Source organism: Macrotis lagotis, chromosome 3 (genome assembly GCF_037893015.1).
Source record: "Macrotis lagotis isolate mMagLag1 chromosome 3, bilby.v1.9.chrom.fasta, whole genome shotgun sequence".
NCBI classification, from domain to species: Eukaryota; Metazoa; Chordata; class Mammalia; order Peramelemorphia; family Peramelidae; genus Macrotis; species Macrotis lagotis.
The window spans coordinates 226,315,437-226,341,165 of NC_133660.1; the positions used below are offsets into that span (position 1 = coordinate 226,315,437).

General features: G+C 43.3%; 1 protein-coding gene across 7 annotated transcripts in view; it reads right to left on the reverse strand.

Moving 5' to 3' along the window:
- Nucleotides 1-306: 306 nt before the first annotated feature.
- The window catches only part of FGFRL1 (fibroblast growth factor receptor like 1), a 229,817-nt gene continuing 204,394 nt past the window's right edge, over nt 307-25,729 (reverse strand). For all 7 annotated transcript variants that reach the window (XM_074229980.1, XM_074229979.1, XM_074229981.1 and 4 more), the window contains 4 exons: nt 8,565-8,645; nt 6,774-7,058; nt 2,630-2,983; nt 307-1,054 (listed from right to left, as the gene is read on the reverse strand). In XM_074229980.1, the coding sequence (XP_074086081.1) occupies nt 624-1,054; nt 2,630-2,983; nt 6,774-7,058; nt 8,565-8,645 (1,151 nt within the window). In that variant the 3' untranslated portion in view covers nt 307-623. The remainder of the gene's footprint in view (nt 1,055-2,629; nt 2,984-6,773; nt 7,059-8,564; nt 8,646-25,729) is intronic.

Consider the following 25,729-nt stretch of genomic DNA (forward strand, 5'->3'; position numbering starts at 1 on the left):
GATGACCTATTGGAAGTCATTCTCTCTGTCTGGCCCCAGCATAGATCAGGGGACCAACCCCCTTCCTTCTATCTCCACAACTGAGCATGGGACAGGGTGGGGATGAAGGGGGGTAGGGCATCTTTTGTTTCTTTAAAGCCAAGAACCCTCTGATAAAGCACCCACCACTTCAAGGGTGAGGGAGTGGGGTTTGAGATAGGGTGGAGGCAAATAAAGCATCAATCAAGGGTAATTGCCTTGGAGCAAGAGTGGGGGCAAGGGAGGGCAATTCCTTCATTATTCCATCACTATAGATTCACTGCAATGTCACAAAAAAAAATAGAACTCTTTATATAGATTCTCTCTTTCTGAGGCTCTGTCTATGTTTGTTTCTGTAGCTATGTGTCTCTTTAGATCTCTGACTCGGAAGCTGTTTCTGCATCAGTTTCTGTCCACATCCATCTCCTGTAGCTCCCTCGGCATCCTTCCATATCTCTGTGGCTCTGTCCCTCTGTACCTCCTGCCCCCATGAGGGGTCTGTATGGGTCCTGGCAGGAGTACCCCCCCTCAAAGGGGCCTTGCTTACCCACCTGCCACTAGGTAGAGCCGGGATATCAAATACCCACTGCCTCGGCCGCCACCACCTAGCACTGGTAATGTATGTGCTGGTGAACTTTGCCCTCCACATGGGAATGGGAGTGGGTATGCGTGTGGGTGTGGATGTCTGTATAGAGCTTAGGGTACAGCTTGGCGGTAGGTCCTGGGCCTTGGCCCAGCAGGTGCTGTTGTGCAGGTGGGGGCAGCTGGGGCTGGCCCCCTATCCCATAATCCTCGTAGTGTCCTGAGGTCAGACAGTCTTTATCTGGCATGGCAGCCAAGCCGGCTCGGTCCCGAGGAGGTGGCCGGTGTCCCGGGGCTGCTGGGGGTGGGGAACAGGGCTTCTTCTTGGTCTGGCACAGCCACAGCAACACCGTGCCCAAGATGAAGACAGCACCGGCTGGGATACCAATCACCACTGGCCAAGGAAGACTGCTGGTGGATGAGGGTGCTGCCGGACCGCTGGGGGGCTTAGGGTCTGTAAAGGGAGATGCCAAGGTAAAGACAGAAGAGGCAGCCAGGGAAAGTGACAGATAAAGGAGGAGAGATCAAGATGGGCACAAGGACAGAGAAAGATTGAGATTGATGAGAAAGGGACAGATAAGAGTACAGGAGAAGAAATAAGGACAGAGAAGAAGCGAGGAAAAGGACAGAGGGGAGGGGACATAACAGGACAGAAACAGAGGGGAGAAACACAAGAAGAAGGTGACAAAAATGGAGAGAGAATAAAGGAAATCATAAAGATAGAGAAGGTGAGACAGGGAAGAGGAACATGGAGAAGGCGGAAGATGAAGAGACAAAATGAGGACAGAGAAATGGAGCAAGACAATGAGAAAGAGACATAAAATAAGGAAGAGAGACAGAGAGAGAGAGAGAGATACAAAAAAAGGATTAAAAAAAAGTTTACCATAAGAAGGCAGGGCAATGAGGGGTTGATTGACTGGTTTATTAAGGAACTAGCAGAATAGGACTTCCCAATTGGGGTTTCTAACCTGTCCTACTTGGAAGGGAGCAGCAGAGGGAGGTCACACAAATGCCAGGGTAGAGTGAGTTCAAGGGGACATGAATGCCCTAGACTTGAGAAATTTTGAGCTCTCCCTGCCCCAGGTTGGGGTTCAAGTGAAAAGGGCTCAGTTGGGTTTGCGGGGGAGGTCAGACTATTGGACCTCAGAATTACAAGGCTCTAGGCTCTATCACAACAAAAAGGCTCTTAAAGGCTATCTAGTCCAACCCTGCATTTTACAGGTGAGGAAACTGAGGTCTTCAGAGGAAAAGGAACTTAATCAAGGTCAACACAAATATTAAGTGGCCAAGTTGGGATTCAAACCTAGGGCTTTTAAACTCCAAATCTAGTGCCAATGAAGAAGGTGACAAAAATGGAGAGAGAATAAAGGAAATCATAAAGATAGAGAAGGTGAGACAGGGAAGAGGAACATGGAGAAGGCGGAAGATGAAGAGACAAAATGAGGACAGAGAAATGGAGCAAGACAATGAGAAAGAGACATAAAATAAGGAAGAGAGACAGAGAGAGAGAGAGGGTTATGCAGGGTTGGACTAGATAGCCTTTAAGAGCCTTTTTGTTGTGATAGAGCCTAGAGCCTTGTAATTCTGAGGTCCAATAGTCTGACCTCCCCCCCAAACCCAACTGAGCCCTTTTCACTTGAACCCCAACCTGGGGCAGGGAGAGCTCAAAATTTCTCAAGTCTAGGGCATTCATGTCCCCTTGAACTCACTCTACCCTGGCATTTGTGTGACCTCCCTCTGCTGCTCCCTTCTGTATCATGCTGTCTCAATCAGATGCTCCCCATCATACAATGGTTACCTCTTGGGATTTTCTTTATTCATAGCCCTAGCCACCCCCAAACACCAAAGACAGAGGTGTGGGGTGATCAAAGGCATATTGTAGGAAGGGAGCTTGGGAAAGGGCACTGGAGACATAGATCCTGGAGGGAAGGGGACAGTGGGGTTTTGAGGTCACAGCCAGGGGAGATGTCAATGACCCAATCCAGGGAACCAGCCCAGTGTGGGTGAGCCTAATGCTCTGGTGCCTCACCTGGCAGCACCGTGAGAAAGGCACTTCGGAAACTGTAGCCCATGGTGTTGGCTCCCAGGCAGATGTACATGCCCGCATCCTCCTGTCGGGCCCGGGTGATCATGAGCTTGTTGAGGTAGGAGCCATCAGGCCGAGACCACACATCACCAGTGGGGAGCACCACAAACTTCTGGCCTCCAACGTCGATGGTGGAGTTGTATTTGCTTTCTGTGCCGTACTCAACTCGTTTGAGCCACTGAATCACTGGCTTCACATCACTGCGCACCTTACACTGAAAGGATGTCGTCCCACCAAAGTCCACGGTGGTATTCACTGGGTGGGTGCCTGTCAGGATGGGCTTGGAGCGAGTCCGTTCTGGAATGAATGGGAAAACCCTTTGTCAATACTCTGTCTCCTCTTCACCCCACCACCACCCCATCTGGTTCCCAGAATAATCAAAGGACCTCACCAAACAGCAAAAACACCCCTTTATACAAACTTATTTCTAGTGCAATTTTTGTGTGGCACTGGAAACCAAGGAGGGTGGGCATCATTTGGGGAAAGCCTGGTATATGAATGCCATTTGAAAAAACAAAACAAAACTATTATGTTGTCCAAAATGATGGAGGGAATGGTTTCAAAAAAATCTAGGAAGAACAGCAGTGAAGGGGAAAGAATCAGGTCAATTTCTAGAATAAAAATGATGCTGTGAAAATTAATATTTTGAAAAACTTAAGAACTTTCATTAACACAATGACAATCATGATTGCAGAAGACCCATGATGAACCAAATTATCTACCTCCTGACTGAGATGTGATGGAGATACAGAATGAATCCATTATATTTTTGGACACTAACATGGGAAATGTTTTGCTTAACTCTACATAGCCATTACAATAGATTTGCTTTGTGTTTTTTTATGGTAATTGGGGGAAAGAAAAAAATGGATTTTTCTTACTAAAAGGTTTTTAATAACTAATAATGGAAAAACAAGTTTTATGAGATATGTGGTATCATGTACCATCTTCTTTTTCTATTCTACTTTGTTTATTAAAGTCTAGAATGTTAAAAAAAATTTTAATACCCCAAATAATATATAGTAGCATATGTGTCGGGGCAGACTGAATGAAGGATGGGAAGGTAATTTCTCTAAAAACGGGGAATCCTAATAAGAAACCTTCCTCAACCAAATGCAAGGACAGGCCCCTACTGTATGATTTAATGGGTGATCAGAGACAGACCCTGAACCCAGATCTTCCTGATTAAAAGCTATCTCTAAATCTATTCTACCACCCTGCCTTCCTGTCTGTCTCTCTTTTTCTGTCTCACTATTTAAATATTAAAATATCTCACACTACTCTAATGCCTTTTGCTAGCATGGAGGTGACCTTTGCTTGCTCTGACCCTTGTCCCTGACCTTGACCCTTATTCTGCTCTGCAGAACCCAAACCTTGCTTTGGGTTTCTATTGTATTAGAAAGACTTCCAGAAGTCTTCACTTTGCCTACTGACCTCTCTGGCTTCCTTCAAGTCACAACTTAAATCCTACCTCCTACTGGAAGTCTTCCTCAACCCCTTTTAATTCCAATGACTTTTCTCAGATAATTAATTCCTATTTATCCTATAAATAGCTTACTTTGGATGAATCTGTTTGCATGTTGTCTTCCCCATTGAATGGGGGGGGGGGGGAAGGGATAAGCTCTTTGAGGACAGGGTTATCTTTTGTATTCCCAACTCTTATCACAGTGTCTATTGAATTGAAAACTGAATTGTGGGAGGAGACATGAGCTAGGAGTCACCTCTGAGGTTATCTGTTCTACTCCCTCAGAAGTGAAGTGATGGGTGTAGGGTCCCACAGGCCATATGCACTACATACAACTGGTAGAGTTGTCATTCAAACTCAGGTCATAAGTTCAATGCTCTTTTCAGTTCTGGTAAGAGACAGTGTCTACCGACTGGCCGTCTAGCTAAGTAGAGAGAAACTCATGACCAGGAGGTCAGCATCTACATGATGAATTCTTTGACCATGGCAACCCATGAAAAAATGTAAATACAAAATAAGCTTCATCATGGTCAAGGTTGGGGGGGGGAGGTGGGGGAGACTCTCATTCTGCACCTGCCACCTTAGGGAAAGGATAGGGGAAGGGTCAGGGATGGTCAGATAAATTACAGTTTAGAGATTTAAGAAAATACAAGTGACTGTAACAAATGGAAGGTTTCAGAGAAAACGGGGAAGCCTCTTATGAACTAACACAAAGTAAAGGGAGCAGAACCAGGAGAACCAGTTATACAATAACATCATCATTATAAATAAAAAATTTTGAAAGGAAGAACCTCAATCTAAGTAACTGCTATCCCTAGTTTCAGAGGGTTGATGATAAAGCATGCCAACACCACCTATTTTTGACAGAAAAGTAGGTAACATACTCCAGATGCAGAATAAGTTTTGGACTCAACTAATATGGAATTTTTGCTTAGCGAAGAAGGTGGCTGGGTTGTATCTGCAAAACTCAGGGTGTTCTCTATTCCAAGTTTCTAGTCTAGAAAAAAACCCATTGCTTTTGGTATCAATGCTCTTCTTCTACTAAGGACATAAACTCCTTGAGTTTAAGTAAATTCCTCAATTTTTTTTTTATTTAGAGCACCTGTACTGCCTGGTCTATGATCATTACTTCAGAAATTCCTGTGGATTGACTCATTCATTCATTCATTCATCCATTCAAACAAAGTGCCAGGCCAGTTGGGGTGGAAAAAACAAAGACAAAAACAAAAAAAAAACATTCCCCACCTTCAAAAAGTATACATTCTTTTAGGGAGACAATCTCTCTTTTTTTTTTTTTTTTTTTGCAAGACAAATAGGGTTAAGTGCCTTGCCCAAGGCCACATAGCTAGGTAATTAAGTATCTGAGTCTGGATTTGAACTCAGGTCCTCCTGACTCCAGGGCTGGTGCTCTATCCACTGTGCCACTTAGCCACCCTAAGGAGACAATCTTTTAATTGAGGTCAAATTAAACTTTACTGAAGCTCTTCTTGTCGCTCTTTTACCACATTAAATAACTTCTGACTCTACTCCTCACTAAAGTAGGAGGGTCAGAACTGGGTCTTAACTAAAATTTAGCTCTCTCATTATAGAGAAAAGGAAAGTACAATATATAACAGTTACTAAAAGGGCCACAATATAAGAATATTTCAAAAGAACATGTAAATTTTTGCATCCATTTGAATGCCTCATCCTTCTAGTGTTAAAAAAGCTTGTTGATAGTTTTCTGAAAAAAATCAAAATTAGTTACAGTCCTATGAAAAAAATGTTCTAAATCACTGTTGATTAGAGAAAGCAAAATGAAACAACTTGAAGTCCTATCACATACCTATCAGACTGGCTAATATTACAAAAGAAGAAAAGGACAAATGTTGGAGGAGATGAGGAAAAAAAATAAGACACCAATGTTCTGTTAATGGAATTGTGAACTAATCCAACATTCTGAAGAGTATTTTGGAACTATGCCTAAAGGGCTATAAAATTGTCCCAACTCTTTGACCTAGCCATACCCCTAATTATGGATGCTTTCAGAAAAACCTGGAAAGACTTACATGAACTGATGCAAAGTGAAGTGAGCAGAACCAGGAGACCACTATACACACTAACAGCAATATTAGATGATAATCAACTGTGATGACTTAGCGATTCTCAGCAATACAAAAATCTAATTCTGAAGGACTCATGATGAAAAATGCTGTCTGACTCCAGAGAACAAACTGATGGAATCAGAATGTGGATCAAAGCATATTTTTACTTTTTTTTTAATAGTTTTTGACTAATGTGAAATGTGTCTTGTATGACTGTGTATGTTTAACCTATATCAAATTTCTTGTCTTCTTAATGAGGGGGAGAGAGAGAATTTGGAACTCAAAAATTTTAAAAAAGTGAATGTTAAAAACTATTTTTACATGTAATTAGAAAAAATAAAATATGTTAAAAAAAACAAAGGTAGGATGACAGAGGGTGATGTTGATGAATTTGTGGTAGAGTAGTTAAGGGGATGAGGAGAAATTAGTGATACCCAAATTAATTTCAAAGGACTCCATTCTAGCCCCACCCCTTGGTCCCCCAGCCCAGGCTTGGGTTCAGATCTTGAGACAGGAGTGGGAATGATCTGACACTCACGGATGACTTCCACTTTATAGGTGGCATTGATCTCGCCAGCACGGTTAAAGACACGGCATGTATACTTTCCGCTGTCCTCGGGCTTCAGATTCTTCAGGTTGAGTGTCCACTTCTTCTTCTTGTTCTCCCCAACCTCCTGGGGTGTCAAGGTCTTGTCATCCTTCAGCCACATGATGTCTGGCCGTGGGTGGCCACTGGCTACACACTTGAGCCGTACAGAGCTGCCCACAGGCCGGGCTATCACCCTCCGCCGCATCTTGGAGGGCTGCGTGAATCGAGGTCGGGCTGGAAGGAAAGAAAAAGGAATAGTGAGGTGAAGGCAGAGGACGTCCAAGAAACAAGTCAGTTCTCCATCAGCATACCAAAGGGGTAAGGAAGGTAGAGCAGGACAAAGGCAAGACTGTATTCAAGAAATTCATGTTCTGGTCGAGAAAATAAGACTCATGTCACCCTGGACAATTGGTGGAACTTGTTCTTTGAGACCTTCATGCTAGGCAGTTCATTCCTTTTATTGATTTCTATATTCCACTTATCATTCCCAGTTCCCCAAACCCAGCTCCATCTTTACCCTTCCAATCAGTTCTTGTGATAAACAGTCAGATTTCTGTTTTGAACTTGGACCCCAGAAGCCTAAAGACAATCAGCTAGCTGCCAGGGTCCCAAAGCAGGTTGGGAAAAATGAAATAATTCTAGAAGTCAGAAATATGATCAGGAACTAAACCTTGGATTCATACTAGATTCATCTGGTAACCAATTTATCAACATTCCTCAAAAAACTCTGACCTCTAACTCCAAGATCTAGAGTCCAGCTTTCATCAACTAAGAGTTTCAGGAAAAACAAAACAAAACCTCTGGCTTCCTATCTCAGGCCACAGAGATTTTGAGCACTGAAACTGGTGCTAACACTTCCAAGGGGTGGGATTCTGAGTTCTGGTGACAAGTCACCAACAAAACTCAGAGTTCTCTCTGACTTCTACATTTTAGGTTATGGATTCTGGCCATTATATCTGTCCCACTCTTTAAACTCTCCTATATCCTGGGAAGACATAACTGCAACCAGAAGACCAAAGTCTTCAATGTCCCCATCACCTCCAGTGGCACCCCAAACCCCAAGCCGTTATAGCTAGCCCAGGACCTATTCTCTCAATCTCCTTCCTTTCTTATAAAACTAAAAACAAGAAAAAAACACCTGAAATCTAAATCAGACCTATGTTTTGATTGCAGAGAGCAAAGGACCAAGGGGTTTTATAAAATAGTAAGTACCAATGGGTAAAGCAAATATTTTGAGAGAGACAGAGACAGAGGGGAAAAAGAGAGACAGTTCAAGACAGAGAGAGAGAGGATGAAGGGAAATAGAGAGAGAAGGGAAAGACAAAGAGGGAAGTAGACAGATATACAGAGAAAGAAGGGGGGGGGGGGGGAGAGAGAGAGAGGAAAGGGGAGAAGGGGTCTTTCTAGTTCCCCTCCCATTATACCACTTAAGCACAAATCTAACCCTCTACAAGAAGATTACCCTTTAGCTAAAGATAGCTATCAGGACCCTCCTTAAGTCTTCTCTTCTCTGGGATAAATATTCCCAGTTCTTCCACTGATGCTCATATGACACTGCCTCCAGCTGTCTTCCCCTTCTGCTCCCTCCAGTTTGGCAATGTCCTTCCTAAAATCTGAACTGACCACTGTCCTCCACTCTGATCTCACTAGGGCAGAACAGAATAGAACTATCAATCCTGCCCTTGTTCTGGGATCCAGAGTTCTAGTTATTAGGAAGAAAGCCACTTTAGAAGTGATTACCCCACTGCTTGCCAGATGCATCTTCCTGTTCACCATTGGAGCCTTCAGGTCCTGGGATCTCCTTCCCCACGGTGACGTCATCTGTGGGGATATATAGAGAGGAGATGAGTGACCAAGGAGAGGAAAGCAAGGTAGATCTAGATCACTGTCCATTAATGAGTGTTTTGCTGGGGAGCCCACTGTCTCTAGGAGTTTGTGGTTCAGGAGGAGAAAAGAAAAGCAGATCCAGGTCCTGTCCTAAGGCAGCTTACTCTCTTAGAAACACAAGCAAGAAGAGCTATACAAAGGCAACATGAGAAGTGATTCACACTCCAAGAGAACCAGGACAGGGTAATAGAGAGAACACCTCATTTCTAACCCATGATCAAGTCCTGGTTCAAATGCAGACTAGCTAGGTGGCCCTAGCTAAGTCCCTTCATCTCTCTCAGTTCTGATCTCCTCATTAAAAATAGAGCTAATACTACCCTATCTCCCTGGGAATGATATGAAAAAAGTACTCTTGTAAAGCTGTGAGAAGACCTAGAAATGAAGGGTCCTGATTCATAGGTGCTGGTCTGGGAAGACACCCTAGGAAGCCATGAGTCCACGAGTGGATGCTTGAAGTTTGGATCAGCTTTGGAGGGGGCTGGTGAGAGTCACAGGTCAGCACCAGATCACACACAGAAAACCTTGAAGGTCAGTTTGATGAGTCTATAGGGGGCTCAGGAAAGTTTCTGAGAAGAGGGAAATGTCTTGAAAATTTTTAGAAGAGCTACAAACATGGGAGGATTCAGGGATTATTTGAAAGAGCCTAGTTAGTATCTCTCTTGAATCCAGTTCTATTGGGGTGGCCTTTCTTACCCCTTAGTGCCTCAACTTCCTCATCCATAAAATGGATCCAATAACAGTGACATTACCTATCCCCCAAGGCGGCTTTAAGGAAAGCCCTTAAAGAAGTGGTGTGACCTTAGGGTGGAGGTAGCTGGGATGTTAGAGTCTGAAGCTCAGCAACCTCTTAGAGATGTCATCTCAAACCCTCCTGAGCAAAGAGCCCTTAATCTGCGCAGGCTGTACAAAGGCCCTAAGTCCTACCCTCCAATGGCATATTCCAGTCTGTCCATCCATCTGTCCGCAGCTGCCCCCCTCCCCCTCCCAAACCTTGCTCTCTCCTGCCCTGTTACCCCACCCTTCCTCCTCTCCCTCCTTCCCTCACACACACCAGCCGCCTGGCATTCATTCCGGGGCCCCCTGGCCTGTGGCCAGGCCTCTGATGTGAGCCGCCCGCTCGATGCAAATCCCCCCCCACCCCAAGTCTTTGAAGAGGCGGCCTCTGAGTTACCTACAGGCCTTCCCTTAATGAAGCAGTCCAGGCAGGGAGGGCAGGGCAGGGCAGGGGAGATGAGAAAGGCCTGTCCATATTCCCGGACTCCCATGTAAATATTTTTCTGAGAGATTGGGGAACTGGGGGTAGGGGAGGGAAAAGGGGGGGGGGGTACACTTTACAAATAGAGGGCCTGTTTAGCCAGGACTGCTTTGATCTCATTGGAGCTCACACAATGAAAGAGGTCGGCAAGTCCTAGCACAAACAGACCCATCTGAGGCAAGCAGCTAAGCGGCACATCTGGAGACTGGAGGGGCTCTGTCCCAAGCTCTCTGTGGGGCCCCCACTATACACACACAAACAAACTCCTGCCCTGCCAGCATACCTCCCTAGACGACAGAAAAAACACCAGGTCTGGGACCAAAGAATCCAGGCTAGGATCCCTCCTAAACTACTTGCTACCTGAGTAACCCTGGGTAAGTTAATTAACTTCTCTGTGGTCATCCTGTCTAAATGATCATGGAAGCCTCACTGGGCACAGACCCCAGGACAGGCAGATATGTGCTGTCAGCCACCCCTGGGACCCTAAGGATGCAGTGCCACACAACACTAGGCTTGGCTTTGGATGCCATCACACTGGTGTGACTGCACAAGTCTTCCATTTCCTAAACTCTAGTTGCTTCATCTGTAGAATGGAACAAATTAGTAACAGACAGTTAGGATCCAGGAGACCTGAACATGGAAACAACACAGACCATTTTTAGTAAGACATGCTTCCAAATCCAAATTAAACAAAAAGCACTGACATTCTCTTAATAACTCAAAATCATTGAAAATGACATTTATTACAGCCTTGTGACACACACTAGTGACTTTAGGGGTTACTAAAAAGGAAAGGGTTCATTGCCCCCAAATCCCTGGGTTCCTAATTCCTCTGACTTTTTCTCATTGGTCACTGCCAAGCTCTTGCCAAAGTTGTTCTAATATTTCTTTAACTGATTGCCCTGTCTCCAGTCACCCAAAGGGGTATCCCTAAAGCTCAGCCCTTCTTGTGTCACAACCCTACTCTTGTCACTTCCCATGACTCCTTTGCCAGGTACCTGAGGCTTCCACAATCTGGCTCCAACCCTCAAAGAGGCAGCATTCCATAAGGAAAAAGTCTTGAACTGAGAACCAGCAAGTTCTGTTTGTAAATCCCACTTCTAACATTCATTAGTTATGTGACAAAAGCTGTTATAGCCTCCTCATTATAACCACCATCACCACCACCATCATCATCATCACCACCACCATTACCATCATCATCATCACCACCACTACCATCATCATCATCATCATCACCACCACCATTACCATCATCACCATCACCACCACCACCACCACCACCACCACCACCACCACCACCATCACTATCACCACCATTAGAACTTAGGGATTGTTTCATTGCACTTGAATCCTGAATGTCCAGTCCCACATTCGACATATAGCAGATGCTCAATAAATACTTGCTGATGGATGAATTTCTAGCTCTAAGTTCTACCTTAAGGTTTGTAGAGCACTTCACAAATATCCTCTCATTTCTCGCAACAACCATAGGAGACAACTGATCCCCATTTTTCAAAAGAAGAAATTGATGCAGGCAGGTCAAGTGACTTACCCAAGGTCATATAGGTGATAAGTATTGGACACCAGTTTTGAACTCAGGTCTTCCAGACTTGAGATCCAGTGCTTTGAATACTACACTTCCTAGCTGCCTTAACCTCTCCAATCCTCAGTTTCCTCATTTGTAAAATAGGTAAAACACCTGTTGCACCTTCCCCATAAGGTTATGATCAGGATAAAATGAAATAATGCACACTAATTAAAGAACAAATTCTGAGTGCTAACATCTAATATCAATATTAATAATATTCAGTCAATCTGGATTTCTGGTTGTTTTGTCATCTTGCCCTGGGATACAGGCAGGCAGGTCTGACCATACCTATCTCTCCTATGTCTCTTTGCATCTTTAGTCTGGCTTTCCCAAATGTATGAAAGCTCCATCATCTTCACATCTGTCTCAGGGAATCCCCCTTCCCTTCCTTTAAGACCCAAGCATCTACCTCCAAGCTACTAGAGCAGGTTCTCTCTCAAACTATCTTACATTTTATTATTCTTCATTTACTAGTATTTATTCACTTTATATGAATGTTGTTTGGGCATTTGAAAAATCTCAGTATAGTTTGAAGTTATTTATACTTATTTAAGCTATTCAACCTGCACTGTGATTTTAGAACCCCCAGTATATTCATTCAGCTAAGTCCTAATTAGTACAAATAATAAATACCATGAAGTGATCACATGTATTTGAAATTGCACTATTTGAAGTTATAATTATATAAAATATTGTTCCAGCCCAATGGAAACATGCATATTCCAAAAATGCAAGGAGTTAAGGAGACTCACTATTTACACTACTTAGGACTTAGTTGTATACAAACTGTCTCACCATTAGAATGTAAACTCCTTGGAGTAGGGATTGGTCCTTGGTACTTGTATCCCTAAAGCCTAGCTCAATACTCAGTACCAGTAGGTGCATAAACAAATATTTGCTGGTTGATGAACTTCTAACTCTAAAATCAACCCTATCCATTATACCAAAGGCATCAAACATGGGGCTCACACAGCTAGCAACACTCAAGTACCACCAGAACTAGATTAAAATGTAATTGGGAAACATTTAACAAAATAAATAAAAACACAATAAAACACAATGTTCATATGTGGTTTTCTGAGTCAATATGTGAGCTGCAGGGATTCTGATGCCTAATTTAGTGGCCTCCACTTCTACTTGAGTTTGACATCCCTGCACAGTACCATAATGACTCTTGCTACTACTGTGTTAAATTAAATATACACTTTAAAAACTCAGACATAACAGAAGCTCAGTTTCATATACAATCCTCTTTTTCCTCCCTCTTTGTATATTAAAATGTCCTGTTTGTTGATTTTTAAGTTATATTACAAGGAAAAAATTTTCTAAAGAAAATGATCTGTCAAACATCTTTGGAAAAAAATTAATAGTTATATAATGTTTTAAAATTGTCAACTTTACACAGATTATTTCATTGGAACTTCACAAGCCTGTGGGGTAGGTTCTGTAGTTATCACCATTTTCAGATGAGGAAACTGAGACTTAGGGACATTAAGGGACTTGCCCCTAATCTCAAGACTAATAAATAATGGGGATGAGATTTTTAAAGCTAGATACTTTCTTATTTCAACCCACAAAAATCATGGAATTTCCAATCCAATCTATATCCAATAAATGGTCACAAAGTGATGCCATGACTTGCAAGTGAATTGGATTTAAGTGAGGGAGGGTTGTACAAAGTCATCAGCTTTAATCTCTCCTCTGATGCCATTTGGGTTCAGTAAGATATAAATCAGGAAACTTGGAAATGGACCCAATGCAGTAGAATGCAGAAGGAAGAAGCTCTCATAACAAGCCTATATGTATACATGGATACATACAAACACATATTCTCTCTCATAATAATCTGATTTCATAAATGCAAATATATAAATATATAATAAATATATGTTATATTCTAATTTATAATTTCATTATTGAACCAGCCAAATCACACGCAATACTCTCAGTCCATGAGGGCTTTGTACTGGCTCTTCTCCATGTCTGGAATGTACACCCTCCTCCATTCCTCCTGACAGAATACCTCTCAAGTTCATTTTCTACAAAAAAGTCTTTCCTGATCCCACCAGCTCCTCTCTTCACCCTTCCCTCCCTCATTTACACTGAACTATTTGATGTTATCTCTCTCCCTTTCCCTCTTTCTCTGTCTCTCTGTCTCTCTCTCCAGGCATACCTCATTCTATTGCACTTAGTTTTATTGCAGTCCACTAGAACAAGTCTATCTGTGCCATTTTTCCAACACATGCTCACTTTGTGAATCTGGGTCACACTTTGGTAATTCTTGCAATATTTCAACCTTTTTTCATTATTATCTTGTCTGTCATAGTGATCTGTAATCAGAGATCTTTGAAGTTACTATTGCAATTTTTGGGGGGGTATCACAAACCATGTCCATAACAGACAACAGGAACTTAAATGTTGTGTATCCTGACTGCTCCAAATCGCAGCTCTCCCCTCTCTCTTTAAATCATCTCTGCTAGGTTTTCAGATAGGTTTTAGAACAGGGGCTTCAGAGTTTGCTCTGACTTCCCCAGATGACCTCATGACTTCCCCATCCTCTAGGTCCATGTAGGACCTAGTGTCCAGTGTTTGTTGTTGGTAAGGTCAGAGGGGGTGCCTGGTATGGGTGCTGTGATTGTTAGGACACTCACATGGGAGGGCATAAGAGGTAGAGAGCTGTACGTCAACCCAGGTATGGTGAGAAAATGTGGGAGTAGAGGCAGTGGTTGAACAGGGAACTTGGAGGGACATTGGAAATGGATTAAGTGAATGGCCAGGGAGCAGAGATGGGTTGGGGCAGGGGGAGGGCTGAGGGCCTGACATGGCAACTGGACATTTCAAGACTTGAAATTAAGAATGGAGTTGGTTGTAGGCAATGGCCAGAAGCAACCATGAGTTCTACAAAAAACCAAAGACAAAGGGCATCCATAAGATTAGTAAATGGGGAATCACTTCCCCCTACCAATGTGCTATTATATTGCATAGTGACTGAATTCATCACCATGGAACAAACCAAGCTGAGAGCCAGGAGACCTGATTCTGAATCCAGGACTAATATGGATCAGGACCCTCTGAGGTTGCCTCTGATTCTTTTAAAGGACAATGAATAAAGTTGTACTAAGTAAACAAACACAATGAGCTTCTGGAGAAAGCAGGGCAAGATTGATGAACTGAGTCCAAAGAGGGAACATATCTGTTGAAAGTATGATATAATGTGACAGCAAGAGGGTCCTGTCTGGTGTTGTACAGTTAGGATGACCTGAGTTCAAATCCTCACTCAGACTCAGATTCTGAACAAGTGACTTTGACCCCTCTCACAACCAGGTTCTTCCTCTGGAAAATGGGGATCCAATAATAGCACCTACCTCCTAGGGGTGTTGTGAGAATCAGATAGGAGAGGAGAGTAAAGGGGGAGGATGAGAGAGAAGGAAAAAGGAGAGGAGGGAATCACAAAGGAGAGCAGGGGAGCACAGAGGGGAAGAGAGGGGAAGGGAGGAGAGAGGGGGAAGGGAGGAGATAGAGGGAAGGGGAGAACAGAGGAGGGGAGGAGGGAGAACAAGGGAAGAGAGTAAAGGGGAGGGAAGGGGAGGGGAAAGGAGGGGAGAGGAGAATAAAGAGAAGAGAAGGGGAGGGAACAATGGGGGGAGGGATGAAGATAGGAGAGGAGGAAAAGGGAGAAGAAGAGAGGACAGTGGAGAGGAGAGGAGGGAGGAGAAAATGGAGAAGAAGAAGGGAAAGCAGGGGAGAGTAGAAAAGGGGAAGGAAGGAGAAAAGGGGAAAAGAGAGAAGAGAAGAGGAAAGGAGGGGAGGGGAGGGGAGCAGACAGGAGAGGAGAACAAGAGAGAGAAGAGAGGAGGTAAAGAGAAGAGTAGAGGAGGAGACAATGGGGAAGGGGAGGGAAGGAAAAAGAGGAATGAAAGGGAAAGAAGGGGAGAAGAGGGAAGTGGAGGGGAAAGGAGAGAAGGGAAAGGAAGGAGAAAGGAGGGGAGAAGAGAGAAAGGGAAGTAAGGGGAGAGGAGAGGAAAGAAGAGAAGATTCCTTTGGAGGATCATTAAGATCAAAAGGTTGTCTAGTTTCTGCCAATCTCACCTCTCTATCACCTTCAATGGTGGGTACCCACCCCTATTCCCTCTAACACCCTAAAATCAAAGATGACTAAGGTTGCAAGGACCCTGAGAGATGACCGAGTTTAAGCCCTGACTCTTCAAGCTGAACAAATTGAGTTTCGGAGAAGGCCAGGCCTGCCAAGGTCCTATGATGAGTTTCCACAGGAGAGTTGAGGTGAGAACCCAGGTATCCTGACTCCTCACCTGGACTCCTTCTCCTGGACCTTCAGGCCCTCTTTGCTGCCCATCTTCCCCCCACCACAGGAGGGGGTGCTGCTGCCTTTGCCTCCTCAAACATGAAATTTATGGGGGTCAGCAGGACGGCAGCATAGGGCCTGGGTCTGAGAGCCCCTCCTCAAGTTTCCCAGGCACATTCTCTTCTACAGCTGCTGGGCGTAACTTTAACCAACATCAAGAGAAGAGAGGCTTCACTGAATTAACATGGCTCACATACCAGCTGGTCAACTTTCCCTTTGAAACCCATCCCCAGCTGGGCTGGGTCGGGCAGGGCCTGGCTGATTGGGAGCCCACAGGACACAGTCTTTCCATACCGTCACCCCACCTCTCCCCCCCAAAAAAGTCCATGAGAGAAGGAAAAGAGAGGTCAGAAAGGCCTCCTGGAATCTTCCTTCTAAGGGAGCTCTCACACATGGTGGGCCACAGGTTGGCTTCCTGCCCTCAATAATAATAGTTGGCATTCATATAGTCCTTTAAAGTTTGCAAAATGCCTTAATTTCATTTGATCTTCACAACAATGCTGGGAGATAGGCACTATTTTTATCATTCCCATTTTGTAGATGTGGAAATTGAGGCCGAAGTGACTTGCCCAGGATCACCCAGCTAGTAAGAATTTGATGGAGTCTCCAAACTCAGTTCTGCCTGCTGCCTAGCCCCAAGATCTTAACCCCTGCACCACCTAGCTCCTCATATAATATACTATATAATATGCCTGCCCACAGCATGAAAGGAAACATGGGATGAATTTACAGAAACAGAGAATCAAAGTCCTAGAACTTCAGAGTTTGAAAGGCCATCTAGTTACGTGCTCAGTTGAACAAACACTCATAGTGCACCTACTGTGTGCAAAGCATGATGTCTAGGGCTAAGACATGCTTAATAAGGTGATAAGACAAAACATACATGGAAGTCTGTGTGAGTAAATATCATTGTGGGGTGAGGTGGATTATTTTTGGTGAGATAATGGGGTTAAGTGACTTGTCCAGGGTCAAATAGCCAGTAAGAGTCAAGTGTTTGAGGTTGGATTTGAACTCAAGTCCTTGACTCCAGGGCTCTGCTCTATCCATTGTGCCAACTCAGGGTATGGATTTTTTAAAGGGTGTGGATGAATACTCCTTTGCCCAAGTTGGAGAAACAATTATAGGAAAATTGCCAGCTATCATGACAGATAAAGGACAAGTCATTCTCTGTGGAATGAATAATGACCACCTGGCTCTAGGTTCTGCCTTGGACTTAGAAAATGGGGTCAGATTTTAATTCCAAGTTGTTACAAGGTAGATTGTCTGAGGAAGTCAGAATAGACCCTGAAATATGTGGAGGGTCATGGTCCCAAGGCTCTCTGAAAGTCCAACAGAGCTAGCTGAGGAGCATTCAAAGAGTTCAGAAGACGGTGCCAGCTCTAGGAAATACTGAGACTCAGAAGAGGAATCAGAGGGCCTGGGTTGGTCTTTAGCTTAACTCTACTCTGCCATCTCAGAAGTCTTCATTTCCAGATAGGGACCCTAGAATCTATGTGGTCCAAATCCCTCACTCTAGGAAAGTGACATGTCCAGGATCACACAGCTAATAATTAACCAAAATTTGACCCTAAATCCCCTAGTCTTTTAACTCCAAGTTTTTTTTTCATATTGCCCCACAAATCTCTCCTATATGGAGGAGGAATTGGGGGACAATTATATGACCCTCTTTACTTCCCTTCTATGGACCTCTAGGTTTTCCCCTTTGTCAAATGGATCTGATAAGCCTACTGTTCTTGGAATGGGGATGATTTGATCCCCTTCTCTTTACAAATGGGGAAAATGATACCCTAAGAGGGGAATCACTTGCCCTAGTTCATAGAGACAAAGTCAGTTTAGGAACAAGGTCTCCTGATTTTGTGTCAAGGATTTTTTTCACCAGGGATAGGGGGAATATCAAATGGTATAATGGAGAAGAAAATTCTCTGGAAAATATACAGTGGGACTTATCAATGATATAGAATTCATAATATTGCAGCCTTCACATCAAAAAGATCAAGGTTCAAGTCCCACAAGCCACTGACCACCTCAATGTCCCAGACAACTCTCAAAGACTGAAACAGAAGCCCAAGAGAGCTGCAAAGGCAGATGGAGGGAGTTTCCACACTGGGAAAGTTAGGGGTGGCTAGGTGGCACAGTGGATAAAGCAATGGCCCTGGAGTCAGGAGTACCCGAGTTCAAATCCTGCCTCAGACACTTAATAATTACCTAGCTGTGTGGCCTTGGGCAAGCCACTTAACCCTGTTTGCCTTGCAAAAAAAAAAAACTTTAAAACACACTGGGAAAGTTCCCTACACCAGATATGTCAAACACACAGCCATCATGACATTCTTTGATGAACCTGACCAAAGTAAAAATACAGTAAAACATGGATAATATTACTTTTTAAAACTAAGTTAATATGTGACCCATAGGATGGATGTGACTATCGGTTCTTAGATTGACCTATATTGTCCTATATCAATGAATAAAATAAAAATATTATAAAAAAAACATTTAGGAGTAAAATACTTCCCATCTAGAGATGGGAAGTATTCAACATTATCATTGTCTTAGGAAGATCTGAAGTGGTAAGAAGGGCCACCTAGTCCAACAGGAACTAGAGTAAGAACCTCCCAATCCTCCCAACAACCACTGACAAGTGGTCAGTCAGTCTCTTTGTGATGACAAAATCAAATCTACAAAAATTCAATTCTAAAACTCCTGCTATCTAGTATACAAAGAAGCTGTCCCTCACTCCAGAGAATGCTTAAAATGTCACTGGGAAAAGTTTCACAAAATAAATAAATAAATACCATTAAAAATAGATAATCTTAATGACTTTCTAAGTCAATATGCATAGGCAGGGATTGGTTTTTATTTGAGTAAGACATCACTGTGACTAGGCCATGGTGCTTCCCATATGTAAAAGGGGGTGGAGAAGACCACTGGGGAAGGGGCAATTCTAAGACACGTTCATCTACCCTTTTCTTGAAGATTTAAGGAGAGGAAGATTCCACTATCTCTCCAAGTAGCTTCTGTGGGGTTAGCTCTCATTGAGACAGCAAGCCTCAATCTATCCCTTGGAAATTTGCACCTGTTACTCTCAGTTCTGTCCTCTAGAGCCAAGAAGAACAAATCTAACCCTTCCTCCATAAGACAGATTTCAAAATATTTGTAAGACAGATTTCATGACCTTTCTACCTGGGTAGATAGAAGATGTGGTTGGAGAAGAGGGAAGAGAAAGCTTAAGAGATAAGAGAAGATCATTCTGTGGTTCCTTTCGGAACTAGCCCAGGGATGCTTTATTGACTACATGAAGTATCTGACTTTTTCATTTACAAAATATTTCACATACATAAGAGAGGCATCAAGGTTGAGTGTATGAAGCAGAACTGGCTTCAAAGCCAGGAAGAGCTGGGTTGAGTTCTGCCTAGGACATATTCTTACCCTGTGACCCTGAGCAAATCACTTACCCTCTCAGGGCTCTAGTCTACTCTCTAAGAAGCTGAAGTTGAAGAAAAGGTATAGATCTATCCTGGTTGAGGGACTTTACTCAACTGGAAATTCTCTTACATATTAAAGACTGAATGAGTGAATCTGTCAAAAAAAAAATAGGAAATTCAGGGGAGTGAGTGAATGATTAAACTTAATCTAAAGTCCCAGAAAGGGGAGAGGACATCTCCCTTGGTCCCAGTCTGACCAGAGAAACACAAAGGTCCAAACAAGAGACAGGGAGGAGGAAACAGGAAAGCTGGAGGTGACGTCATGGTGCCCAGAGTACCCCCAGCCCCAATTCCCGGCAGTATCTCCCAGAATCACTTGGGGGCCAAGATAACATGTGTTGGAAACACAAACAATTCTGTTGCTCTTGGAACGCCTCTTGGAAACCAGGATGGCATATACAGAAGGAGTGTTGAGCTCCTCGGCTTCGCCAAGAGGAAAACTCTCTTGAAACTCCATACCTGTTTACATTGCTGTTCTCAAAGCTAATAACTCCAGTAAAGGTTCTTCCTGAACTATGAACTATGGCTATTAAGAGATGGAAATGCATTTTAATATCCACAAATATGTAAGTCTGAAGTTCACAACATGAGTGTTGACCAGCAGGGGAGTGGTGTCAACCAACTTTTTTTTTTTTTGCTGGCACATATTTAAGGCTCATCTTACCTGTTTTGCCTTATTTCTCTGCACTATCTTTTAGGTGAAGCCTTTTCTGATCCCTCCAATTACTAGAACCCTTCTTTCCAAACCACCTTATATTAAACATCTTTGTATTTGTGCATATTTATTTGCTTTCTATTTTTGCTTATGTATATAAATATACTTTTATATGTAAGTGGTTTGCCCCATCCAAACATAATATGCTTCTTTGTAATATCCATGTATCCTCTGTCTGGCTCATAGAAAAGCCTGGTTGGTTTATCTTCCCCTTCAGGCTTCTGGACCATGAAGCTGTTCTCTGGTCATGACAAGCCACCTCTAGTCTCAGGACATTGACTTGGACCATACCTACTCCTCACCTAGGTCTTTTCAAATTTCTCTCTTCCTTCAGGGACTTTTTCCTCTATGACACCTTTCCCATTTCCTATCCCAGGAGAAAGGGATCTCTCCCTTCTCAGTTTTCCATTGCATTCTACATGGTGCAGCCCCCCTTTTAGATTCAAAGTGTCTTAAGGGTAAAAAATGGGTTCTGTTCTGTTTTGGATGCCCTTCTTCAAAGGCCTTGCACATAGTAGTTAATAACTCGTTAACTTCAACATAAAATCAATTAATTAATTATTAAACAATTATACTTCAATAATTAATCAATTAATTAACTGAATACTGAATTGGATCCAGGGGTGAGTTCTTTCATTATCACTTCCCACTTCACTGAAACTCTTCATTTTTCCAGGGCTCTCTGACAGGCATTATCAATCAACTCCATTTTACAGATGAGTCCCCTAAGGCTCAGAAAAATCCTGTGACTTAAGGCCACAAAGGGGATTCAGAGGCAGGATTAGAACCTTGGGCTACTACTTCCAACCAATGGTCTTTCTACCATCACAAGCTGCCTGCAAGAAGACTGGACCCACTGATCCTAAAGAGACAAGAGTTCTTAACCTTTCAGGGTTGTAGATTCTTTGGTACTTTGTGGAGCCCAGAGAATGGGACACACAGTAAAGATACAAATATTTTCATTAACAGGTAGGATGTAATCAGAATCAAAGATATCACACAATTCAGAGTTGAAAGGGAATTTATGGATCATCTACTCCAGTTCTCTCCTTTTATTGGGGGGGGGGAGAACTGAGTCTAGAAATTGGAATGGATTAGCTCATGGTCAGCCAAGAAGTAACATAGGCAAGAAAATTAGGAAATATATGAGTTCTTTAAAAAAGAAAGATTTAAAAAAAGAAAAGAAAGATGGTAGGCAAATTGCCTTCTGTGGGGAAAGGAAGTAAGATTGGGGGGAAATTGTAAAACTCAAAATAAATAAAATCCTTAAGAGAAAAAAATATTTAAAAGGGGGGAAAAGATGGTGGGAGAGTTAGGACAGAGTAGAGGAGGTGGCATGAAAGATGAGTAGTTGGGGCAGCTAAGTGGTGCAGTGGATAGAGCACACTGGTCCTCAGGAGGACCCAAGTTCAAATCCATCTCAGACACTTAATAATTACCTAGCTGTGTGACCTTGGGCAAGTCATTTAATCTCATTGCCTTGCAAAAAAAAAACCTCTTAAAAAAAGAAAGGAAAAAAAAAGAAAGATGACTAGTATAAATGATATAGGAGGAGGGAGAATTCAAGACCTGGTAGGAGGATAGAATCTCAAAGAAGCCTTAACAGATACTTAGTTTAGCTTGTATCACAACAGAATTCCCCCTCTAATAGCATCCATAACATGTCATCCTGCCCCCGCTCAAAGACTTCTCATCACAGAGAACTCTTCAGCTCCTAGGCAAGTATAACAATGAGGAATTTATCCCTTGGAGCCATTAAAACTGCCTCCCTGGAAGTCCACCTCTGTCTAGGATCTAAGCAAAGCAAGCCTAATGACTTTTCCATGTGACAGTACTTCAGACTTCGGGAGTCGTCTATCACTGCCCAGGCTGGCCACAGCACAATAATAGTAGCTGACATTCCCAGAGCACTTTCCATTTTACCAAATGCTTGTCCTGGACCATCTCATTTGATTCTTCAAGCAACCCTGTGATGGAACCATGAAATATGATCACCCCTATTTTGCAGATGAGAATACTGAGGTTCCGAGAGATTAAGACACTTGACTTGAGGTAGCACATCTGAGGTGGAATTTGAGTCCTGGTCTTCCTGATTTCCAGTCCAGAGCTCTTCTATTGTGCCACAATGTCCCTCCATAATGACCAAGGGAGAACAGAATGTTCTACTATAAAGGGTTTTTGGAATTGTAAGATCTGGCATCAAATGCCAGTTCTGCCACTTACTAGGTTGACTTTGGGCAAGATGTTTAACCCCTCTCTGTCTCAGTTTCCTCGTCTGCAAAATAAGGCAGTTAGAATTTAAGGTTCCTTTAAGTTTTGGTGTGTTTCTTAAGGGGCTAAAGTTGGAGACAGACTCTGGTCAGCCCTGAGTGTTGGATTCCTTAGTCCATGACCCTTTCCCTGAAGCAAAGCCATTCCAAATATCTCTTAAACTGGGGTGCAAAGGCAGGTTCCCTAAGGACTGGAGCAGAAATCCCTTTAAACAGAAGCCTGAGCCCAGGAGCATGGTAAACACCAAGTGTTTTCGACCACATTGGAGGGGGGCTGAAAAGGGACATTGTTTCTAGCTCTGTATCCTCCCTAGCTCCCACCCCATGAGTACTTGCTTCTCCTTGAGAGTTCCCTTTCTCTGGCCAGAATCCCAGGCTCCCATTCAGGAGTCTGAGCCAACCCCCCCAAGCCCAAGCCCCAGCCCCCACTAGCCCTAGATTGATGCTGACTTGAAGAGAAACTATACATCCCTGGCCCCAAAAGGAGCAGGGCACACTCCCAACAGCCCCCTGCTCCACCCCCATGAAAACAAAAATACAACCCTGGGAGTGAAGGGGAGGGGAAATGCCTCTCCTTCCAGCCTGGGCCACCCCTGGGAAGCCCTTCAAGATTCCTCCTCTCAGAGGTCGGAGAATAGGAAGAAAGTTGTTCCAGGAGCCCTCCCCGCTGAGGGGGACCTCCTTCCCTCTCTAACCTGCCCTGCCCCCCACAAGCATCTCTAGTACCTTTACAGAGCCTGGCCCCTCAATACCACTAATCCTCAGACACTTAATGAACTACAAGCTTTCCCTTTCACTGGGACAAAAGTTTCTTTCCTTTCTAGGGCTAATCACAGGCAAACTGTCCCCCAGTCCCCACCATGAGGTCTGTTAAAATCCTATTCCTTCCTTCAATAGTCCCTCCTCCCACTGATGGGGTGGGGGTGAGGGAATGAAGTAAAAAAAATGTACTTAATTTAGATGGATGGATGAATGAGTGGGAGGGTAGATGGATGCTTGGGTGGCTATTTGGCATCCAAAGAGCAAGTTTGATTCTTGGCACCTCTGCCTACTGGCCAGATTTGCTCAGGTACAATCTTTCTACTGAAGAAGCTTGTTCCACTGTAGGCCAAGCCATGGGTAATTGTCAGAGATCAAAACAATAATACTCCTTTTCCTCAAAGAAAGGACACTTGATAGGAGAAAATTATATGCATATGAAAAATCCCCCACCCCATCTGAAACTATGCCCAAAGAACAATAAAACAGATCATACCTTTTGAACCAGAAATACAAATACTAAGCCTATATCCAAAAGAAGTCATAAAAATACCAGTTGGGGTGCAAAGGCAGGTTCCCTAAGGAATGGAGCAGAAATCCCTTTAAACAGAAGCCTGAGCCCAGGAGCATGGTAACACCAAGTTTATAGCAGCTCTTTTTGTAGTGGCAAAGCATTGGAAATTGATGGAAAACTAATCAATTGGGGAATGGCTAAACAAATTATGGTATATGAATTACAGGTGTGAGGGTCAGTCTAGGCAAAAGCACAGAGGTGGAAGATGGAATGTCATTTATGGAGACAGCAAGCAAGTTGTTTTGGCTGGACCAAAGAGTGGGAAGAAAAGCCATATGGAAGAGAGTGGGTGAAGATATGAGTTTAAATCTCACCTTAGATTTCATCACTGTGTGACCTTGGCCAGATCTGTTCCTATCTTTGGGTTTCAGTTCTCCAGTCATAAAATGAAATGGTAGGACTAAATAGTCTTTGAGGTCATTTCCAGCTCTGTTCCTAAAGTATTTAGAATGACAGAATCTTCTAGTGGGAAGTAACTATGGAGATCATTCTAGCTGAGCATAAGTAACCATCATACTTTGTAGAATTTCCCCAGGTAAAACTGTACCAGGCTTATCATTCCTCCAATGGAAAGAATCTGAAGGCTCTCTGACTGCTCTATCTGTGACTATCTCTGTCTCTCTGCATGTCTGTCCATCTGTGTTACACACACACACACACACACACACACACACACACACACACACCCTCTCCTACTTTCCTAATTATGGTCTCACAGCTCATAGCCACAAAGTATGTGCTGGGAGCAGAATTTAACACAGCTCTCTCCTAATTCAAAGCTCACTCACTGCAATATTTCCCAGCCTCTATTTCTCCTAAATGATCTTAAAGATCCCTTCTAGGTCTACATCATATGGAGAGTTTAAAGGAATGGAGTAACCTGCATGCCTGCTATTCCTCCTTCCTGATCAAACACTTCTATCACCAGCCCATCCCTGACCCCCTCTCCACTGTGCACTTCAATCTGAATGGGGCCAGGAATCCTGGGATTTTACATGCCCAACTAGATCTCATGTTTGCTCCAGTGACCCAGCAGAACCTAGGATTGAGTCTATTGTATCTGAGGAAGGGAAAAGAACAAGGGACTAAGGTAAGGCTTCAGTCCTTGATCCTATCTGAGTCACTCCCTCCCAAGGTGGTCTTTGATAATAATGATAATAATGATTCATTAATTTAGCAGAGTCCAAGATTTATAAAGCATTTTTCTTCACAACACCCCTACAAAGTAGATAGTGGGAAGTATGATTATCCTCATTTTACCAAGAAGGAAACTTGAAGATATAGAATTACCCTCAAAAATCACACAACTGGAAAACAGCAGAGTGCTATTCAAACCCTGACCCCAGATTGAGCTCCATAGTTCTCCTCCCTGTGTCACACAAGAACTGAGGCATGACCTTCCTATCTCTGACCTTCTGTTCCCTCCTATATGAAATGAATTCCTCAGTTCTGACATCTAGTGATTCAACTTCCAGAAGTAGGAGAAAAAAAGGAATCTCTCTAACCAAATTTGGTTCAACTGAGAAGACTTCACAGAATCTCAGGGCTGGGAGTCATCTAATTTAACCCATACTTGCTGAAGAGTTCTCTTGACATCATGCCCTACTAATACTTATCCTGTCTTTACTTGAACATATTCAAGTATGGGAGAAGAGATGCTCACTTCCAAGACAACCCATTCCACTTGACCCAAGTTCTTTCCTATCTGTGCCTTTTTGCAAGATCTTCCCACACCCCCATCAGCTTGAATTAATCAGAAACCTCTTCTCATGTCAGTTCTTCTCCCCTTCTTGAGAAATAGCCCTAACTTTTTTTTAAGGTTTTTGCAAGGCAATGGGGTTAAGTGGCTTGCCCAAGGCCACATGGCTAGGTAATTAGTAAGTGCCTGAGACCAGATTTAAACCCAGATACTCCTGACTCCAGGGCTGGTGCTTTATCCACTGCGCCACCTAGCCGCCCCCAGCCCTAACTTCTTTAATTTATCCTCCTATGGTCTCATCTCCAATCAT